A 21,698-nucleotide genomic window follows, 5' to 3' on the forward strand; every position below is an offset into this window, starting at 1 on the left:
ATCAGATTCTGGTGAGACATATTGTAGAAATCACAGCATGTGCATTCTATGTAATTCAGCTATAAAATAAAATACTCAAATTCAATCTTAATTCAAACAGAAAATAAGATTATTGCTGCCAAAAAGAAGAAAAATAACACTTCATTCTTGGAAAATTGTTTAAAAACAGTCCAGTTTGAGTTGAATAATGCCTGGATAATATCAAAAATTCAGTGTTCTGGCAGATTATTTTGAGAAAAAAAAGGGATGTAATAGCTGACACTATAACCATAAAGGGGCACTGTGTAGGTTTGAAGAAGAATTTCACACCCAGAATTTTAATATTTACGATATTGATGAGAAATATTCGTTTTTTCCATAAGTAAATAAACAAGGTGTTCTCAGAGGTAAATAAGGTCTCCAGAACACAGTTTGAAGCTGGAAAGATGGCGGGGTCCGCCACATATAACCAACGTAAAACAGTATGAAATTCGTCCTTTAAAGTCAAGTTTGTTTTTCCAGTCATGAAAACAAAGAGAGTTTGCTTATTTAGTTTGTTTAACCGTGAAATAATATTTTTCCTCAAAACTTACACAGTGCACCTTTAAGATAAGACATCAATCTTTTCTTACCTGACACATAAACAAACATTCATCATAAACACAGCACTCACCAGGTGTGTTCGGATGCTGCTCTGAGAATGATGGGCAGAAAAAGTGACACCTGATTTTCCTAACAGAGGTAAGACAGGTGTGCAGCAGCAGAGCAGGGACAACAAACTGTGGCTCCAACATGTCCTCATTTTCATAACAGCAGAGCTTCAGGTGTCAGTGGAGGGTCAGGCACTTACACAGTCATCTATACAAAAAGAAAAAAAAACAACATACAACACCGACAATCTTAACTTTTTACACCTGTGTTTAAGATGCAGCAGAAATCCTGCAGCCCACAGGGTGTCAGTGTCACACCGCTGACCTCCTCCCACTGCAGCAGAGAGGCCTCCGACAGAAATGTTACATAATTATGAGGGAAGGCTCGTGGAACTGTGTTTTAGGTCAGTTTCTAATAAATCTTACTGGAGTTATTGATCCTGAAGGTGTGGCACAATGTTTCAGCGCTGAACTGTAATCAGTAACTAAAAGATCAGCCAGTTTATGACCTCTGTGGATGACAGCGGCGAGCAAGATGCTTTGTATTAGTTATGGTTGTGATACTGATACAGTTTGAGGTTCCTTCCTGCAGTGGAAACTCACTTATGTTCAAAAAGTAACTGTGAGATTCTTTGTCAGTGAAGTTTTTTTTAACCAGGATGTGTTTTTGTGGTTGTTTGTTGGCTTAGTGGTTCTTTTTGTATCGCCGTTTTAAACTCATTCAGAGTTTCTGGTCTCTATCTGCAGACTTTTTACACACTATTAAAGGTCCAGTGTGCAGGATTTAGGGAGACTCAGGGGCAGAAATGTGATATAATATTCTTAAATATGTTTTAATTTACCTGAAACTACAAATCATTGTGTCTGTGTTTCCTTAGAATGAGACTTTTACATTTACAGAGTCCACCATGTTCCTACAGTAGCCCAGAATGGACAAACCAAACAAAAGTTTTGCTTTCTGAAGGGTGGACATTAAAACCAACTTCACTTCTACATGACATTCAGAATTCAGTCAGTTACCTTATAGTCGTCCACAGAGAGAGCAGGTCCTCTTCCACCATCCACCATGTTGCACCGCCTTGTTTCTACAGTAGCCCTGAACAGACAAATTAAACACTTTTTTGCATCTTCAGTGGCCACCGTAGGGGAGATTAAAGGTGTTATGTTAGATGTATCATCAGTCTTAAATGTTGTTATTGTTCTTTTTATCCATTCTGCCATGAACAGTACATACTGAGTGACTTCATGTCCTGTTGACAGTCAGACAACGATCATTCAGATGAAAGAGATGAAGGCTTTTTATTGACAAAATACACAAAATAGGTCACAAAGCAGAATTATGAATTGTAGGCTAACGGAAAAAAAAAAACCTCTCCTCGGTAAACATTTCAGTACGGCCTCTCTCATGCCCTTCAGTTACAAGGATTAAGACTCATAAATACATATAAAAGAGGGAGCGCGCGTGTTCAGTTCTGCTATAAGAGCGCGGACGGACGAGCGGATACAACCACAGTATGTAGGTTAGCGTGTAAAGAAGCCGTGTGATAAACATGAATAAACAGAGCACATGCTGGGAGAATAAATATGAAAATACAAAAAAAACAAAACAATGAAGAATTTTATATATTCGTATTGCTGTTCACCGTCGTTAAGTATTCTTTGGATTAGAGACGTTCAGAGTTTCAACAGTTTACATTCTTCCAGAGACGAACCTGCACGTTGCATAGCTTCCAGGGAAAAGTCAAGTCTGTCCACACTGAGATGATTTCTTTGATAAAAGTCGAACCTGCGGCCGACAGTTCACTCCAAAGTTCATGTTAGTTTCAAGTCAGTATAAAGGCTTCATTATTTTAATCATGTTTGTACTGTGAGAGTGCTCAAATACATCAGGACCGTGAATGAAGTTTGGCTAACTCCATCGTCATCTGGAAAGTTTAGTCATCGTTTCATGACTTTGAGCTACGGCTAACTGCAAGTGACACGGCAGGGTCGGTGGTTAAGTGCTTACTCATGGGCCGTGAATACAGAACATGCATTCAGTTCTATTAATTGTAACTTAATTTGCCCAAACAAATGCCCCCAAATAGACATCATGACCAATTAAAGTGAGACTATGCAACGTTTGGCAGAAGAAAGGACGAATGAAAAGTTTGAACTTGTGAAAACAAAACACATCCCTGATCGATTAGTTACACTCGGGTGTTTTGCTGTTGAAGCCTCACCTAGCCAGTATTAACAAAACTTCACATGATCCCTCTTTGATAAATGCTTAATTTTGAATTTTGAGGTTGAACATTCGAAGCCGAACTCAGGCCGCATGTTTCTGTTTCCAGTTAAAAAAAGGCACTTCTTCTCTCCTTCTAGGCCGCCTCTCTGTAAAGCCAGATATGCAAACCGAACAGATACTGTATATACAAATGACATAACTCATAGGCACTGGATCATTTACAAACTGCAGCAAAAAAGACATTAAAAAACAACAATTTTTGGTCCTCTAAAAGCATACTTTGTCTTTGGGGTCTGGGGGGGACGGCGGGTTTGGTTGCTACATGTTTACAGTTAAAAAACAGTCAGTCATGTTGATGTATCCTTGGATAATTTCCGTGTAAAGGCGTTTAATATATGAAAAAACAAGGCACGTGTTGGACCCTGGTCGTCTGGACAATAAAAATGTACACTTGTTCTCCTCGCATTTCCTCTTCCCGCTTCCTGCATGCTGTAGTCCGAGCATGAAGAAGCAGAATGTCAGATTCTTGTTCGGCGTTTCCCTTTATTTGTGCTTCCTGTGTCAGTTCTGGTGTTGACGGGAAGCTACGCATGGCTGTGGACGGAGATGCTGGACAGGTCGTTCCTGATGATCTCGTTGACTGCGGGGGAGGAAAAGAGAGAAAAGGAAGGTCAGTATATCAGACGCTGTTTTATAAGTCACCGTACTGAGTGTCTGCATGTACACTGTGTCATGTTATATCCCTGGAAAGCAACAATTGGCTTCTTGCAGTGATCGTACCTGAACATTTTGAACAGTTTTGGTTTCATATCTTCCTGCACCAATCACAATTTAGAAACATCTGAATCAAAACCTGAAGATAGAGAGGTGTCGGCTCGTGCTGTCAGGACACTCGCCAGGTCAAATTTTAACCCAATTTCAATCTCAAAGTTTCCATCCACGACCGTTAAGAGATAATCAGATGTTGGTCAATCATGATAAGCAGTAGGTGGCGCCAATTCCCCAGAAAAAAAAGCATTATGTTACTGCAAAAGAGGGCGCAACAGGATGATGCAATTAAGAGACCGTCAGCCAAACCCATGAATGTACAATACCGCAGCGTCAGTCAACCTCGCTTCCAGCTCTGCAAAAAATTCAACCAAAGCCCAAAAAGCATTTTCCCCACAGAGCACCATTATAAAAGAGACATCTGTAGAAGTGACAGGATACCTTGAACTGCATAAAAAGGTCCACTGTGACACACGGGAGGTTTTTTTATTGGCAAAACTTTCCTCGAGTCATTCTCATTCGACTGACATGGCGCCATCTTCGCGTTCAGTATTTAGTTATGCATGACATATGTGGTCAAAACTTCAAACGGTATAAAACAAGGTAGGAAACACCACAGAAATATGACGTGGTTGTATTTTGTCAGGGTCAACAGCAGCAGGGACAACAAATTAAAATGTGCCGTCTTGTATGTTAACGACTCGCGATGCAGCTGGTTTTCTGTGCAAATGTTTGGTTCAGAAGAAAGAAATGTCTTTGGCCTTTTAGTCAACTGATCCAACTGTCCGCTAAGCCAGAATATGTTCAGGATTAGCTACTGTTGCTTGGAAAAGAGAGAGGCACTGAGAAAAGTCACTCGAGAACGAGCTTAAAGTCAGATCCTTTGGACTGTCGCGAAAAATCTGACCCGAGTCCTTCACAAAGAAATCCACAACAAATAGTCCAGAGAGACGGGAAGGTCCCATTTCTAACATCATGTCTGCTCACATATGGCCAATAAAGTGATTATATAAGCAACTTACTTAATTTAGTTGAGCCCCTCTAACATCTCAAACCAATTTTCGGTTGCTAAAAGTAGTTTAAACTTGCGTAACGAGAATTAGTGTGACAACCTGTGAACACAACGTAGTGGTACAAAGTAGATACAACACTTTCAAATGTGAGCAAACAGCTGCTAATTTACACATCTAATCCAATATTCACTCTCTTTTCAGTTCTCTGACGGTCTCCAATAACTTCTGAGGGAAACATCTGGCCCTCCAGTCGCTAAATGCTCCGCTGCGTTCACTCGCTGGCTGGTTGTCAACAGAGTCTTTGTGGTTTATCAGGGATTTTTTGGGGGGGTTGAAAATAGCTGCTGATGAAAGTGAGAATGAACCAAAATAGTAAAAAAAAAAGGAAGAGGAAACTGCAGAAGTGTCAGTGACACCTTGAGTCTCATTCCTACTCTTAAATGAAAAATCTGTATCGTGCAGCTTTCTTGTGCCGCGTTCATCCCCCCGTGAGCACAATCCTCTGAGCTCTCTGTGATTTCCTCTGAGTCGACCTAATAGAATCACTATATCTGAGATCCCCAGACCTCATTTTTCTTTATCAGGAGAGATGATGCAACCTCCTGCTGCCTCTGAAGGATCCAGGTGCGCTTGTTTATCTGTTTTTATCAGCTGTGTTCTCTGGCTGATGGGGGGGGGGGGGGGGGGGTGATCCAAGAGCAACACAGCAGACTGAGTGAAGCTAAAGCAGAAAATATGGAGGTATCAGAGTTGTGATAACAGAGAAAGGGACAATCCGTCATTTTTTGAACTCAGTGAGGGGGATCGAGACGCTTCATTTTTCATCCGTTTTTACTGCTCCTATCTGTGGGCTCATTTAATCAGCTTCTCACTTCTTAAATCAGCCTCCAGGAGGTTCAGGATCAGGCCCCTCTCTCTCAGCTCTCACAGGGATGAGAAATGTTCGAGGGGAAGGGGAACACCCCTGGATCCAGCCCCCGAGAAACGAAGCCAGCGGGACCGAGGGAGGAATTCCCTTTGACTGACTGGACGCTGGAAAAAGCAAGGCTGGAAACCTGAGATTCCCCCTCCACACAATGGAATGACATTTTTTTTTTTTTTTTGTCTAATCGTTTATATTCATCGGACCCAGCAGTGGCACAGTCGCTTCCTGCCAGAAACACCGCTCACTTCCTGTCACGGAGGGGATGACGTGCACGCGTGGGGTGTACGTGCAGGAGTGTGTGTGCAGGACGCTGCCATGGTAAGAAAAACAAAAACATACAAGTGTGTCATAATCACCCTAAAGTGGCAGAAAGACAACTGAGGAGGAACTCGACAGCAAGTGACCTAAATCCTGACTGGATCTGTTCGCGATTACAGAGAGCGTTACTGGTCTAGACGCGAGGGGAGCGCGTTTGGCTCGCTGATTGACTGCCGCTAATAAAAGGAGCAAGACGATCTCCAGAGAGGTTCGATAGCTACACAACAGCAGATCTCGCATGAGCGTGTCACAGAAAACACACGGACACATTGAAGCTATTATGTGACCATGAGGACAGGGCGAGATGATTCACAGCGATGCGTCTTGGCAGCGCGGAAGATGCTTGTCAAGACAGCAGAGACATTTATATTCTGGGGGTTCTAAATCATTTCGGCTTGTTGCAGCAGATGGCCAAAAAAGGATAAACTCATCAGCCGCGTTCAAGTTTTACTCTTAAAGGGACGCGCCGCCAATTTTCTCGTTAGGGTCGGTTTGCTCGACTACTCAGCTTGAGAAAACAGCTGTATAATGCCTCGAAGTATCCTGGACTGAGTCTGACCGAATGACCCAGAGCATGTCGTCAGCTCTCAAGCCCCTGATATTAAGGTGACACGGCTGCCAAGCAAGAGAGATGGGGTTTCAAGACGGCATTCTGGAATTTGTAAGCACAAAAACCACTGGGTACATTAAATGAGAGACCCCTGTTCAAGACGATGTCCCAACATTTGTAACTGTGAAACCAATCGCTATGACAATTTCCAGCTGCGTTTGTGGCGACAGAATGGAGTAACCAGATTCCACCGGGCACATCTGCATTGTCTCTGCTTTGACAGAAGCTTCGTGAAGCTGCGTGGAGCAGATCGAGCCAGGCAGGAAGTCGGACACAGTAGCGGCATAGAGCAGCCGGTCAGTTTTCAAAATAAAACACCCTGTGCAGATGGAGATATGGCACTACAAAGTCAGAAATACCAACAAAAACCAACAAGCAAAAACGCCTTTGAAAACGTTGAAAAGACATCCACTGGAGAGCCAGAATGAAAGCTTTTTTTGATGTCCAAGTGACAGTTCATACAATCTAATTTTAGGCATCTTTTAAACTTCAGTTACAGAAGTTTTTTTTACTTCCTGCAGCAGAAGCTCCAGGGTGGATCTGAACCTTGAACTTCACCCTCAGTCACCTGCATGAGGCATGATCTTTACCAGGAGATCTATTCATCAATACCATGTTTGGTCATTCAACCTTGGAATATTAGCTTACCTGATGAAGGTTAGACAGAGACTGCTTGAATGGTAGAATATCAAACCCAAAAAAACATACTATTTATGTTGTGTTTTGTAAGTAATGGGCTAAAACATAACGCTGGTTTTGACCTTGACTTCAGCTGCTTTTGCGCATTATGGCTAAATCACCTGTTCAGTATTCATCTGGAGTGCAGACGAGAGGAGTCTGCTCCGTGAATGAGGCTGGACTTGATTGAAATAAACCTCCACAGACGTCGTCAGGATAAGAATCTCTGTAATGGTAACAGTCAGATTACACTGGCCTACTTTTCTGTGCGCACAGCAAGCAAGATGTTGCGCAGCCATGTGAATGTGAGAATATTACAGAAAAGACATACTTGAACCAGGAGAAATAAACACGCCGACCTCGTCTCCACCCTCCTACGGTCTCCATGTGCGCTCTCCCCGGCCCAGACTGAACTGACCGACCTCCTCTCCTCTATTTGATCTGGCTTTGACCTTCTCAACATCTGGAGGTGGAAGGATATAATCTTTGAGTTCAGGCCTCAGGAGGAAGTTATTACACCGACTTCTCTGGACGCCTGCTGTAACTTTAGGACATGAAGACCTTGTCAGACCTCCACATCATGTCATCACCTGCCCGGTAACTCTCAAAATCACGGATGAGTTACGGCGTTCAGATATTTTTTCCTTGCGCATCACCGTGCGCCACATGTGGTGGAATAGCTTGACCAAATAATAAAAGCGTATAAAGACAGAATTCAGTAGTTTATTATGTTATAAAACACGCGAAGGCCGGGCAGTTAAACTTTATCTTTCGCCCCGCTGAGGGCCACAGCGTTTACTGTTTATGTGGCGGTTGCCATGGCCCACTTTTCACAGTGCCGTCACATTTGATGCGGAGGGTCTAATTGAAAAAGTAAGTCGATCTATTGATCACTAAGTGAGTTTACAACAAAGTCCTAAAAATAGGCCCAGCACCAGCGTGACATCTGTGTCGCGTGTTCTCGGGTCACGTCAATCTGAGAGGTGGAGACGCTTCAGACGAGCAGACAGCCAACACTGGGAGCCGGATCACAAACTCTGGGTTTTCTGTTTGTCACTCAGAAAAAGTGAATAAAAGTCATTCAAAACTTGAGATATCAAATCCATTTTTTTATGTGATCTTGAAAGAGAAGATATTCATCACTGTAGGGTCACAATTTTATGAAATGTATGATTGATAAAATAATAAATACACCACAAGGCCCATTTAGTAACAGTTTCCATCATGTCACATGGTCTTCATCAGTAGATGGAGATTGCCTGGTTGTTTGGGAATTGTAGATTAAACTGATTAAACTATCATAAATTTGCGGCTTTTATCTAAAAATGTCTGAGGTTGATTATCGTAATTTTAGGGGAGGAAAGCCACACTTTTTCTAAGTTTTTATTCCTCATAAATTTGTGTGTTTAAAGTTAAGAGTGAGGTTTTCTGTTTTTGCAATTTATAACCTCATAATCTCAGTGAATAATCAACTTTTTTCACATAAATGTAACACTTTAATCTGAGAAAGTTTTAAAGTTATTTCTTGCAATATATTATCCCCCCAGCTATATTATAATTATTATTTTTTATGTAACCTACAATGGCCCCAATAAGCCATCATTCTCATCCATGTTGGCTCAAAAGTTAACATTCGAAATGTATTACTGATATGATTGAAAGCCACTCAGTGGACCTTATGGGTGAAGCTGTTTCTCTACCTGCTGCTTCCAAGGCCAAGATCTTGACAAAAAAAACCCTTAAAGTGCTCAGAAAGATTGAATTTTGATATTCCATGAAAAACTGGGAAAAACTCCATCTGCTGAGGAAGATCATGTGATATGACTGAAAGCTCCAGAGCAGCCACTACATGGACTTCAACTGCATCTTCCATGGTTTTAGAATTTGCCTATAAAACAATGAGGACTGAGTGAGAAAACATTATTTGTGCTCATCTATATGACAGTATATCTATATAAAGCCCACAGACATCTCTGATTGACCTCATTGCACAACGCACTGCAGTGTTATTGAGTTAACTGGAGTTATTCAGCAGCAGGGAAGGTGTGGGTTGATATGATGTAATCCAGGAACTGGTTTCCTGTCCCATGGAGGTCCACAGCAGCTGGAGCAGACTGATACAGCCCGGCTCTCCGACCAGGAAACCCCTAACAGACGAGGAACTCCCAAACAATTAGCAGGACAGCCCTGTTGGCCTCATTAAGGGCTGAGACGCGTCAACATTATCCGGCCTGTAATAACACGATCAGCCGGCGAGATTTTCAACAATCCCTCCCGAACGCTGGGAATAAATCAGCTGAGGGACCGGAGCTCAGACAATGACACCCCCTCCTCCACCGTTTACTGCCACGTCAAGTCCAGGCCACAAGCCACGAGATGTTCTTGGCCCACGTAACGAGGCTCCTACTGGGTTACTGCAAGTCAGTCCCTCAGCGCGGGTCTGTAGTTCACCGCAGATTCTGCCAATTTCTCTCTTAACCCAGGTATTATTCGAAAAGAAAATGTCTGGATAATAGAGCTTTGTAGGCCGGAGGGAAATAGAATAATAGAAAATGAGAGAAGACGTCGGCAAAATATCACCACAGTGTTCTTTTTCTACAGCGAGTGAGGGGGACAATGGAAACGTCCGAAAAGTCCAACAATCGATTTTCTATTCCGTCTATTACAAAGACGAACTGTATACACGCACGGTCATGAACGATAAATATACACACAGAACGTAGTGTGTACATGTCGGTTTGGTTGGTTTCTCAGCAGGATTACGCAAAATCTTCTGAACAGATTTCCACAAGGCCTGGATGGTGGATGAGTCTCGGTCCAGAATAGACCTCATTAACTTTTGGTGAGGATCCAGATAAAGGCACTTTATTAAACATGACAAGAAAGGGTGTTGCACTTTTTGTCAACATTTTCGGTAAGTTCTCAGGGAATGTGAATCAATGCGATAATGGAAATAACGGCCCAATCTTTTAGTAGTTGGATTAACCACATCTGCATGTTGGTGCACAAGAAATCTGGATGTAGCTTCAGAGACGGAGCCCCGCTCACATTGTGGAGACTTCTGCCTCGAGCCACCTTAGTTCTGGTTTAGCCTCGGCTTACTTAAACGGGGATAAAATGTTTTATTGTGCGGTTCCTCTAGACTTTTCCAAATTTTATCAGACTGAATGGCTGAAGTTCGGATGGTGAAATTAGTCATTCATCATTATAGCTGCTTCTTTCACAATATACGCTTCTGGGGGAAAAAAAAAAAAGAGTCTCTTTGGGCCACAGTGCGTCACATGGCGTTTTAATTACATGGTTTGACCACTACCTGGCAGTTTTCCTGGGGGTTTGACGCAGTGATGCAGAAAGTTGTTCTCAGCTGGAGGTAATGTGGGGTCAATCTTTATAATGATGTCATGGTACATGGTGTGTGTGACATTCATGTGTTTTGACGTTCATTTGAATGTCCAGGATAACATCTGATCGTTGTTTAGAATAATTCAAAACGATCTGAGAACGTTTTTTGCAGCTTGTTTTACAGCTGATGGCAAACTTGAACATCAATATATCAGATATTATTAAACAGCCACATTAACCACAGTCAACAACAGCAAGGAGATGAAGAGGGAGAGAAATTTACCAGACCCCCTTATAAAACCGTTTAATTTTGTGAGTTGTTGAGTTAGGAGCAACGTTATAAACTTTATGAAGTGTCGCTTCAGACAAATTCTTGATTATGTGGCCCTTCTTGTAAATTCGGCATATGTTTTAGGGGGTGATGCAGGGCTCAGCACCCTTAGATCCCAGATCCACGGTCTGATGTGAATCACTCCATGTCCTCCATTTTGAAAGTAGCTGACTGGTGAGAAACTTTCTCAGATTACAGCTAAACAAAAGCAAAATAATCATGATTCATATCTAATAAAAACAACATTATTGTTACAGTATTATGAGCAGAGTTTGTTCAGACGCTGCTTTTATGTTTTTCAACTTTAGTGTGTTAAATATATATATATATATGCACAAATTTGTTTGGCAGCTGGTGCTCTAGTTTGATATCTAGTGGTAGTAAATGTTAACTTTTTAAGCAGCACATTAGTTTTGGCTACAGTAGATGCACTATTATCTTTATTGTCTCAGTAAAATAAACCCTACAGTCACTGATCAGACTGTGTTTTTATTGTATTGGATTGTATTCTAATATTTCTGCTCCGTCAAATCAAAATCTCAGGAACATTTTTCGATGACTCCACTACAACACCGGCACAAAAAACACACCAATACCTCAAGCAGGAGAGTGAAAAGGAAAGCGGTTTCAACAAACACTGAACTTAAGGTCATTTTTAATTGCAGGGCTGTTACATTTCATTACATCATACCGTTGCTCTTTTCTTTTCTGGCCACTCATTGTCTTAATAAATGCACCAATAACTGTAACTGGCGGCAAATAATACAAAGCAGATGTGGATGTTGATAAATATGTGATAAACCTCAGATATATTCCTCCGGTGCTAAACGTAAATTCATGAAATTAATAGCTGATAATTCATAGGAACCAGAAACGTGACACATGTGTAAAGTCAGGTGAAAATTCTTTATAAAACGACGGATACATTGTGCTTCATTCTTCGACTGTAGCTGCAAATGATTTGAAGCAGAACGTGGATTTACTGTTAGAATCAGACGGGGTCGAGTTCACTCTCAAATTCTTTTCCTATGATCGTCTGAAGTCTCTGGTCGTCAATTGTGCGGCTCTGACATCTAACAAGGCCACAACACGCCATAAAAAAGCATTTCGTAATGCTATTTGGCTCTGATCTGACTTCAAAATGCACATGTTTTGCTCGTGTTACCTCACCGCTGACAAAAGTCTTCGGCACACTACTGTGCAGTATAACGTATGGCTTTGGCCACCTCTTCCAGACTCTATCGGAGCCAAAGGGAAGCATGCAAACCTCTCCAGTCAGCAAGTTTTATGGCAGCGTGGCCGACCTCCATCTCCCTCGGCCTCGGCAGCGGTGGAGTTCAAACTGTGCACCCTGCAGCCTCGAGCTCCGGCTCGGGGCCAGACGGCACGATTCAGACTTTCCATGAGGAGACATGTTTGTGACCTCTCGGGGGACGGTGTGAAAAAATGTGTAGCAGAGCGGGCGATCCTGATGAATACGGGAGGGCTGAACAAACAGGGAACAGATATCAGCTCTGATCACAGTTGAAAGAGCAACAACAAAGTTCAGCTGGGAGATGAAAAACACCTGACTGTCGCTTCATTTAGAAGTGCACTGTGCTCCAGCAACGTGTTTCTGTTACAGTTTCACCAAAATCAGTGAATTATGTACCAACAAACCAACCAACCTGCTAACTAATCAACCAACCAATCAACTAACCAACCAACCAACCTGCTAACTAATCAACCAACCAATCAACTAACCAACCAACCAACCTGCTAACTAATCAACCAACCAATCAACTAACCAACCAACCAACCTGCTAACTAATTAACCAACCAACCAACCAACCAACCAACCTGCTAACTAATGAACCAACCCACCAACCAACCAACCAACTGGCAAACTAGTGATCCAGCCAACCAACCTGCAAAGACTAGAAAAGCAGCAGTAAATCAGAAGTACCTCAAACTGAGTAAATGTACTTCGTTACATTCCATCACTGCTTGTAATGACAGTCAGTGTCTCAGCTCCCTAGAAGTCTCAGATGTCGCCGTTTGAGTTTTAACGAGCTCGGCCGACATGAAATTACAGTAACACCACACCTGAGCGAGGCTGTAAAGAAGAAAAGTCCTATCAAACTCTGCCAGCGGTTTTAATGAAGTGAGAAGCCACATTAAGTTTGGAATGCTTCGCAAAAAATCTCCTTCAATCTGCCAGTGAAAACAAGTGTAATTGGAGGCCCAGCTCCTCAGAAATATCCATTATGGTTACGGTGGCGTACTTTTAACTACACCTGGTTTGAAACTGAAAAATCCTCGAGGGACACGAGCAGCGGTGGCACCACCAAGAGCATAATTACAAATCAAATCTTTAGCTGCGGCCGGCCAAATCTCCCCGCAGACAGGGTTAACAAGTGTTAATGTATTTACCCAGACTGTTGAGAGGAAGTGGCATGGGAACAGTCTGAGTCCTGCAGTCTGCGGCGCAACAACAGCGTCTCAGGAAGCTCGGCCAGACGATCCAGCAGGGGCTCTGGTGACGGATCAAAGCCCGCTGCTCCTTCCACTGATAGCTGCTGGTTAGCGTTTCTTCATCGAGTGGAGGACTGTTTCTTTTTGCCTCGAGGAAGATCATTTATCCAATTTATTTCAAATCACCGCAAAGCTCAGAGCGCACGGCCCTGAACCTCAGTGGTGAGCGCAGAGGGCCTGAGCAGTGAGATCATAAAGTTTGTGCTCCTAAAACCCTGCTCTCTCTGAGATAAATAAAGTGGGTCACAAAAACTGTATTCATTACATCAGTCTCGTTCAGGGTTTACAGCCGTGTATATCAAACGGTAGACCACCGGGTTGCTTAGAAGTTAGACGACGAAGAAAGCGGACAGAGACGGAAAGAAGCAGCGGCAAAGTGAAAGAATTTGTACAGAGATATTAAAGAAATGCAGTCTTTTTTTTTTATCAGCGTCTGTTCGAGTAAGACCTTTCTACACAGTCATCACTCCCACTCCTCCTACAGTGGCCTGCAACTGACACAAACATTGCAGTTTCACAATATAGACAAGTCTGCGTGCAGAAACACCCTCTGAAGAGGTTACTATCTCTGTGCTGAGGACACAATTACACAGAGTACTCCCCAAAGTCTCACTATACTTCAATAAATGTGACTCAACAGAAACAAGCTGATTACACAGTTGATCCCTATGTCTCAATTTGCAGAAAGAAACTGGGGGTTTAGATTCAATCTGATCCGGTCGGACAGGCTCAGGAGACATTTATCTTATGGGCTTCTCACCACTGAGAAACTCATTCTTCTACTTGGACGAAGAAGGAAATGCCTTCTGTAAACCTCTAACTGGCGAACTGAGTTGCATTTAGAGAGAATCAGATGTATTTAAAAAAAACACTGTGCAAAGATCTGGCACTCATTAATCTCCCTTCTGACAAGTTAAACTAAATAAGGTCCTGTATATAAGTTACAGTACCTGCAATACCATCTAACACAATACCAGATGGGAGGGTCAAAGGTCAGGGGAAGGGTGTTTGTTTTTGTTCTGTTGTCCATTTTCTATTCTGAGGCTGTTTATCCCTGGTATCAACATGTGTCTTTGGTGATCATCTCTCAATAAACATGATGTTTTATGCACAAACAAAAGAAAAAACCTAATGTATAACATCAGCCGAATTAACAAGAAGGCCCAAATAAGTAATAATCTTTCATTTACAGCATTTCACAAATTTAGAAATTTTCTCCTCACGCAAAAAACTCCCAAAATTGAGCAATTCTTAAAGGGAGTCTGGGGAATTCCCCTCCCTCTTCATCAACCTGCTGTTGTTGACTGTGGTTGATGCGGCTGCTTTGAAGTGATGATGCAAAACATTCTCAAACTGTTGTCATTACTGTCACTATATATTAGTAGTTATAAAGTTAAAACACGAACGTCGCACACCACTTACGATGATGTCATTATATATACTGACTCCTCAGCACCCCAAACCGTGACTGACTTCTGCATCCCTGCCACTTCAGAGATTGTACTCTGTGATAAGTCCAGCTGATATCTACATATATATATATATATATATAGATATATAGATATATAGATAGTCTCATTGGTTAGGTTTGGGCAGGATATGATTGGGGAAGAAGAAGAAGAAGCACAAGAAAATGAAGATGAAGCTGAAAAAGATGAAGCAGCAGCAGAAGAAGAAACAGGAGAAGAAGAAGAAGAAGGAATTAGGAAATTCAATATTTTGACTCTGTTGTTATTTAATAGAGCAGGGCGGGTCCTTCCTTCACCATCCTACAAAAAGTTATGTCATTTATCAAACCTCTCTGTAAATTTTGAGATGAAGCATTGAAAGTTTTTTTCAGAAATATTCAATTTTTCCTTGAAATGACTTTGAATAAGGAGATGTGCTCCATAACAAAAGCTCCTAACTGACTCTAGAGGCCAAAACTTTCAGCTTCTGGCGATGTGATCGGTGACTCACATGATACTGATCAGATATCCCATCAGCACCTGCGGATATATTACGCTCATTATGTGTTGGAGGGCAATAAAAACCCTTTTGTTTGGTTAATCATGAGGTTGGAAAGGCTGTTGGCTTCCTAATTTTTTCCATGCACTGGATTAGAAAGCAGAGCATAACTTTGAATAATAATGAAAAAGCTTCTCACTCACCATCATCGAGGTACATCTGGTCCAGCTCCTGTGGTTCTTGCTTGATGCTGACGGCGAGCGTCGGGGGGCTGCCGTCGCCCCTCTCTGGCCCCTTGGGGTGCTGCTGAGCTCCTGGGCTGGGGCTGCCGCTGACCGGCGGCGCTGGAGTCATGCAGTGGGTCGGAGAGAAGGGGGCGTCGGTCGGGGTGGAGGGCTGCGAGGTCGGGGAGGAGGAGGCGCTGCTGGGCGGGTAGAGGATGGGCGGCTGGTAGCGGCCGGGCGTCTCCTGGATGATGGAGACGTGCGGGATGGAGGGCTGCTGGACTGCCGGGCCGGCTGGGAGGCACTTGGAGAAAGGCGGCGGCGACAGCTCGTGTAGTTTGGGGCTGGTGCTCGGAGACGACGAGGACGGCTTGGTCGCCAATCTTTGCTGGCCGACAGAGTAAGCCCCGCCCACCACACACGACCTGAGGTCAGAGGTCATCATCGGGGTCATGACCTGAGGGGGGAAGTATGGCTTTGGGTGCAAAGACAGGCCGGGGCTGCGCTGGCTGCACACCAGAGGGGCGTCGTAGTCGTCATGAGGCTCCGTCTTTATTGTCGGAACTGAAAGAAGAAGATGAAGAAAATGAGTAAACACATATTCAAACTTCTTCCTGCAAGTGTGAGTGAGCGAGTGGGTTTGTGGCTAGGAAACCCGCTGCCAAACAAACACTCTCATCAATGAGGCTCTGTGTCTGGGCCCCAGCTCTCCCACCCCGACGAAAAATATTCACAAAAAAGCAGGAAAAAAGGGATGAGTCATCAACACGAGAAACATCCAGCTGCTTCTATAATAAAACGTCTGTTTTCTTTGGACGCCGCTCCGGTGCTAATATCCACTAAATGTGCGATATGAAATATGTTGCTGCAACAGCAGCTCCGTGCTCAGCAGGGTTCAGCAATTTAAAATAAATTACTGCTCGCTCATTGAGACAAAGACTTTAACTGGACGTGAAAGCTGAAAAAGACAAAATGGAGGCTTTCGGGATGTTTGAGGATTGTGGTTATCGTGGAGAGGAGTTCAAATGAGGCTTGTTCTCAGTCGCCGGCCACCCGTCCAGACTCCGGCGCAAAACATGCTGGAGTTTTTAAAATGTGGGCCGTCAATCTGCTGCGGCTCCTGACACGACATCAATCTTATATAACAAGCGTTTCAGTCCAGTTACAAGTGAACGACAGCATGGCTGTGACCCCGAGCTTCATCACTGCGTCACCCAACTGGATCTGATCCTGCTGCGCTCTGTGCTGAAGCTGTTTTAGATTACATTATGAAGTGTGAGCCCGAAATCACTCCTACTTCTGGTTCTATTCTGTCTTCTTCACTTTAGTTAATTTAGTTTTTCTTTTTTTTTTCTAGGGGAACCTCTTTAATAAAAATCTTAGAGGGTGTACCGGGCTAAATAAAGAGCTCAAAAGAGTGAAACTGGGACACGTCACGCCTTAGTGAAGCCTCCCACTGTCAACAACTGTAAAAGAGGAACTGCGATGAGATGGTTACACCGACCGCAGCACTAAAATAGCACATGCGCCCCTATTCTGGGCCCGTTAGGAGGAAGTGTGTGTGTGAAGGATAGGGCAGATGCACGGAGAGAAGCAGCAGACGAAGTGTTTGTGTTGCCACCAAAGAGACAGAGAGTGCACCCCTTTGTTTCCGGAGTGTGAAACTCAGTCGCGTGTGCCGTACGTCCCAGAATAAATCTGCTGTTTCTGTGCGAGCTGAGGGAACACCTGCAGCTCACCGCACAGTTCAGTCTTTTATCTTTTTTCCACATAAACTACTCGTGGCTTTTTTGTACAGATTGTTCACTTGTGGTGGAGAGTAACTCATTACATCTACCAGTAAGTACTGAAGTACAGTTTTGAGGCACTTCTACTTCACTTCAACTTCGCAAAAAATTTGGAGGCAGATGTTCTTGTGCTTTGCTGCTCCGCTACAGTTAGTTGACAACTTCAGTTACATGTTGCTTTGCAGATTAAGTTAAATAAATCAAATTACAATCAAAGGCTGCAGCTTGTTTGGTCTGAATAACGTTAAACATTGGCGAAAAATGTCAACCAGTGTTTCCAGAGGCTCAAGATGACGTCCAAAAATGTCTTGTTTTGTGCAGAACCCAAAAATAATCAGTGTAATGTCGCAGAAGGGGAAAGAATACAGAAAGAATTCACATTTAAGAAGCTGGCTTCAGATCATTTTACAGCCCAGTCAGTCAGGATAAAATACTGACAGCTGACTTTCCTGCACACCACAGACATGTTCACATTAGTGCGTGTAAGAAGCGCACCAAGTTGACATTTCTGCAAAACGTGTCATATCATGTCTACATCACATGTTTATGATGTGACTTCAATATCCAGAGGTGGATGGTGCGGTGTTGGATTTACAGATAAGGAGGCTGTGAAGCAAGAGACTACTGCTCAGGACTGAGTTTCAACATTAGTAAGTGTAAAACTGCTGGATTTTTTTAACGAGACCTCTGGACAAAACTGGTTGTTTTTAAAGCAGAATAAAGTGACTTTTTAACATTAAAATAACAGCTTCAACATCGTGTTTCAACACATAACTTTGTTATGCCGTCATGAGTTCTGTTTGTAGTTAGCACCTACTTACGTCTGAGAACTTGTCACAGACCTGAGATTTGCACATTTCTACATAATGTTGCTTTGAGGAGTCCACGGGAGAATTTCCAGCTGTGTTTGTGCCGACAGCCTACTGATATTTTTGGGACGTTTTCTACCTTGTGGCGACATAAACAGACATTTAAAGCCCCAAACACAATGTTCTCCTGACTCCGACCCGGTGGTTTTTTGTGGCTGAACCAAACTGGAGCACAAGAACAAAGCTGTCAAAACATAAAATACAAAACTGAACCAAAAGGATCATGAAGTTATTTGTGGTTTAAATATTTTGATGGTCCAGTACTTTTAAACAAGTGAACGTTTAAATGCGTCACTTGTAACTAATTACATCTACTCGAGTAACTGAATGAATGTAATCACGGGTGCTTGCATCGGAGTAATTTACTTTAGTACTCATACTTAAATATATTTTACACCATGTTATCCACTTTTAAAATCATACTGAACGACTGATTGCATGTCTGCTATTGATAATGCATTAAACAGGAATACTCTCCACTTGTACTGAAGTATTATCTGAGTACTTCCTCCGGCTCGTCCCAGACTCTCACCCGTCAGGAGACACTGTCCAGACTCACTGTCCCCCGGTCTCTCCCCTCCCTCACCCTCTCTGGGTCTCGAGGACAATGGTCCACTTTGACAGCGGGGCACTCCGTCGCCCACGTTCAGGGCAGGGCTGCCTCACTTGAATCGCAGCTTTGAACCACCCACTGGATTTTCACTCCGCGAGTCCCGGAGTGCAATTAGCAGCGGTTTTTACTTTTCAGTTGGTGGGTCAAGTGTTTATATTTAGCTTGGCAACAGGTTCTCGATTCAAATAACACGCTTTTCCCATGCCCCCTCCCCGCCCCTCACATCCATTCATGTAGCTACAGGTATGGAAAAGAACAGATTTTATAGATTTTTGTGTTTTTTGTTTTTTTTTTACAATGGAGGAATAATAAGGTTGCTTTGTTCCTCCCTTGAAAACCACCAGACAAGAGGGAAAACAAACTGTTTGTTCTCGTCCTCAGATGTGAGATGCTGGCAAAATGTTTCTAATTAGTCTGGATATGAAAGGCAGAGAGCAGACGGGAGAGAGTGGTGGAGCGCTGCGGTGATGACAGGAGAGGAAAGGAAAGGCAGAATAAGCAACGAGGATGTGATGACAGCTCCGAGGTAACCAGGAGGCATTTTCCTAGTTTGGTGACACGTGTTTCATGAAATGCTGAAGGTGACCAAAACCAAACTTAAAACTAAGAACAGGTGTGAAACTATATTATAGTTGAGGACATAACATGTAACCGATCCACGTTAAGATGTTGAGACTTTGTTGGCGAGACTTTTGTTATGTATTTTGTTGAGTTGTGCTCTTACGTACTTCTCACAAATGTTTCCGACAACGTTCAAAACCCAGAGAAACACAAGTTTTACTGAAGGTAAAGGCGCGCTTCATGTTATTGCTGCGGTTAGACAAGAAAGGAGACTCAAACGCACACATGCAGGCAGGTACGAAATAAAGCCGAGAGCCAAAGCCTATAAAAGTCAAAATCCCCAAAAAATGAAGCAACAACACAACGCAGGCAAAGGGCAGATAACCAAAACCAGAGAAATCCAAGAAACAAAAGCAAAGAACAAAGTAAAAACCAAAAGGCAAAGAAACAAACCGGGAATCAAAAGCCAGGAACAAACCGCAGGAAGATGTGACGGGGAGAAACACAAACACGAGGGCAAAACACAACAGAGCGAGAGCCTCAGCGAAACCGAACAGACGGACTGACAAAGACAGAGGAGAGGACCAGGACCTCAAGACACAAGGTGTGATTGACTGATACAACACAGGTGAGGAGCAAAAAAGGGGTTAGGGAAAAGGACAAAAGCAGGAAGTAGAAAAGTGGAACTTGATGGAGGGTATAACTTCAAAATAAAACAGGAAATAACAAAAACAAAAACTCAAACCATGACAGCTAACGTGCAGTGAAGTACTCCGGCTGTTTGGGGCGAATAAAGAAGAGAAACACGAATAAACACAAATGATCCTGCGGTGAAACTCGCTTCACTGGTGGTGAACGCACTGTTTCAAAAAATCTATCTGACGTGACTCAGACACGACTGTTTACAGAAAAGATGATTGTTTTAAAGTCCTGTTCACTGACTTCTCCATCCCCAAAGTAGCAACAGTGATCTAATGAAACGCACCGCTGCCTCGAGCAAACTTATGAAGTTTCTCTGGTTTGAAATTTGACAGAGACATTTGAGTAAACAACTCAACAAAATATATAACAAAGGTCTCGTCGTTTTTAGACTTTTTTAATGCAGAATTGACAAATATTATATCTTTAAACAATAAAAAATTTAACTGGACACTAATCTGAAAATATTTGGACTAAAAATACAAATTTCAAACAAAATAAAAATATAAAACAAATAAAAACGCATGAAACTATAATAACTTTGCTGTCAGCCAAACTCTACTGAAGCATATTTCTAATCTGATCCAGATGCTGAATCAGTAAAATGCTAATTATTGAACATCATAGTCAGTGTCCAGACATTCTGGTGTCATTTTAACACTTGATTAATCAGAATCACTAAAACAAATTCTCTTTCTCCTCACAATCTCCATCTTTGAGCGATCGGCTGGTCAGATCACAACAGCCCTGCACATAAATGTATCTGAGGAGGAGATCTTTACCGCCGGCGGGGACGTAGGTGAAGCGCTGGTACTGGCTTCTTTTCCTCTTCCCGTTGCAGACGTAGAAGTTGACGTGGACCGGAGTGGAGAGTCTTTGGTTCCGGTAGGGAGGGATCTCGACGAGGAGGGAGTTCTGTAAGGAAGAGAAGTCATGCGTTTATACAGATTTATACACAAAGAGATCATGATCAGGTTTGAGTCTTCTATTGTATAAAGTTTTCTTATTTGTTTTGCTGTTTTTTTAGCCTTTCCACATAGTTATCTGCGTCGTCTCTTGTGCTGTCTTTATTTTCCCTAGGGAGATCAATACAGTGTTATCTACCTTGAATATTAAAAAGGCTCTTTGCTAATGTCAATTAACAAAAAAGGGTGAGATACAGGGTGATTTTTGGTAGGTTAAAAGCCAATTTCAGGCATTACGATACAACATGAGTTGAAAATGCGCAAAAACACTGGACTAACAGGAAAATAAATGTTTAATTCATTGCTTATTCTCTTTCCTTGGTACATACTTGCTAAATATAATTGCGAATTATCGATTTTTGTTGTCTCAGATGGAGAAAAATCAAGCATTTAAACGTTTTCTGTCTTTGCTGCTTGTTTCTTCACCTCTTCACATCGACTCCTCAGCCTGAAGACGTGTGTGTCTTTTCTGTGCGGTGGATAAAATCAGAAAATCTGGTAGTAATCCCGAACGAGGGAGCCACAAAGCGACCATGAAGGTTGTTTGCACAGCGAATAACTCAGCTGATGTGAATAAAGCTGAAGTCGGCCTCGTCCAGATATTTTATTTCCTCTGAAAGGCCTCCTGAGGAGAACCGGCGAAGGCCAGGAGCGCCCGGGTTCACGAGTTCAACCTGT

At 42.8% G+C, this 21,698-nt stretch overlaps 1 protein-coding gene across 1 annotated transcript in view; it reads right to left on the reverse strand.

The window, feature by feature from the left end:
* Positions 1 to 1,903: 1,903 nt before the first annotated feature.
* nfatc1 (nuclear factor of activated T cells 1) overlaps positions 1,904 to 21,698 on the reverse strand; it is a 48,394-nt gene continuing 28,599 nt past the window's right edge. The window contains exons 8-10 of the mRNA XM_030410558.1: positions 20,838 to 20,970; positions 15,506 to 16,090; positions 1,904 to 3,496 (exon numbers count right to left, since the gene is read on the reverse strand). Of these exons, the coding sequence (XP_030266418.1) occupies positions 3,441 to 3,496; positions 15,506 to 16,090; positions 20,838 to 20,970 (774 nt within the window). The 3' untranslated portion in view covers positions 1,904 to 3,440. The remainder of the gene's footprint in view (positions 3,497 to 15,505; positions 16,091 to 20,837; positions 20,971 to 21,698) is intronic.

The sequence above is a fragment of the Sparus aurata genome, chromosome 3 (assembly GCF_900880675.1).
Source record: "Sparus aurata chromosome 3, fSpaAur1.1, whole genome shotgun sequence".
NCBI classification, from domain to species: Eukaryota; Metazoa; Chordata; class Actinopteri; order Spariformes; family Sparidae; genus Sparus; species Sparus aurata.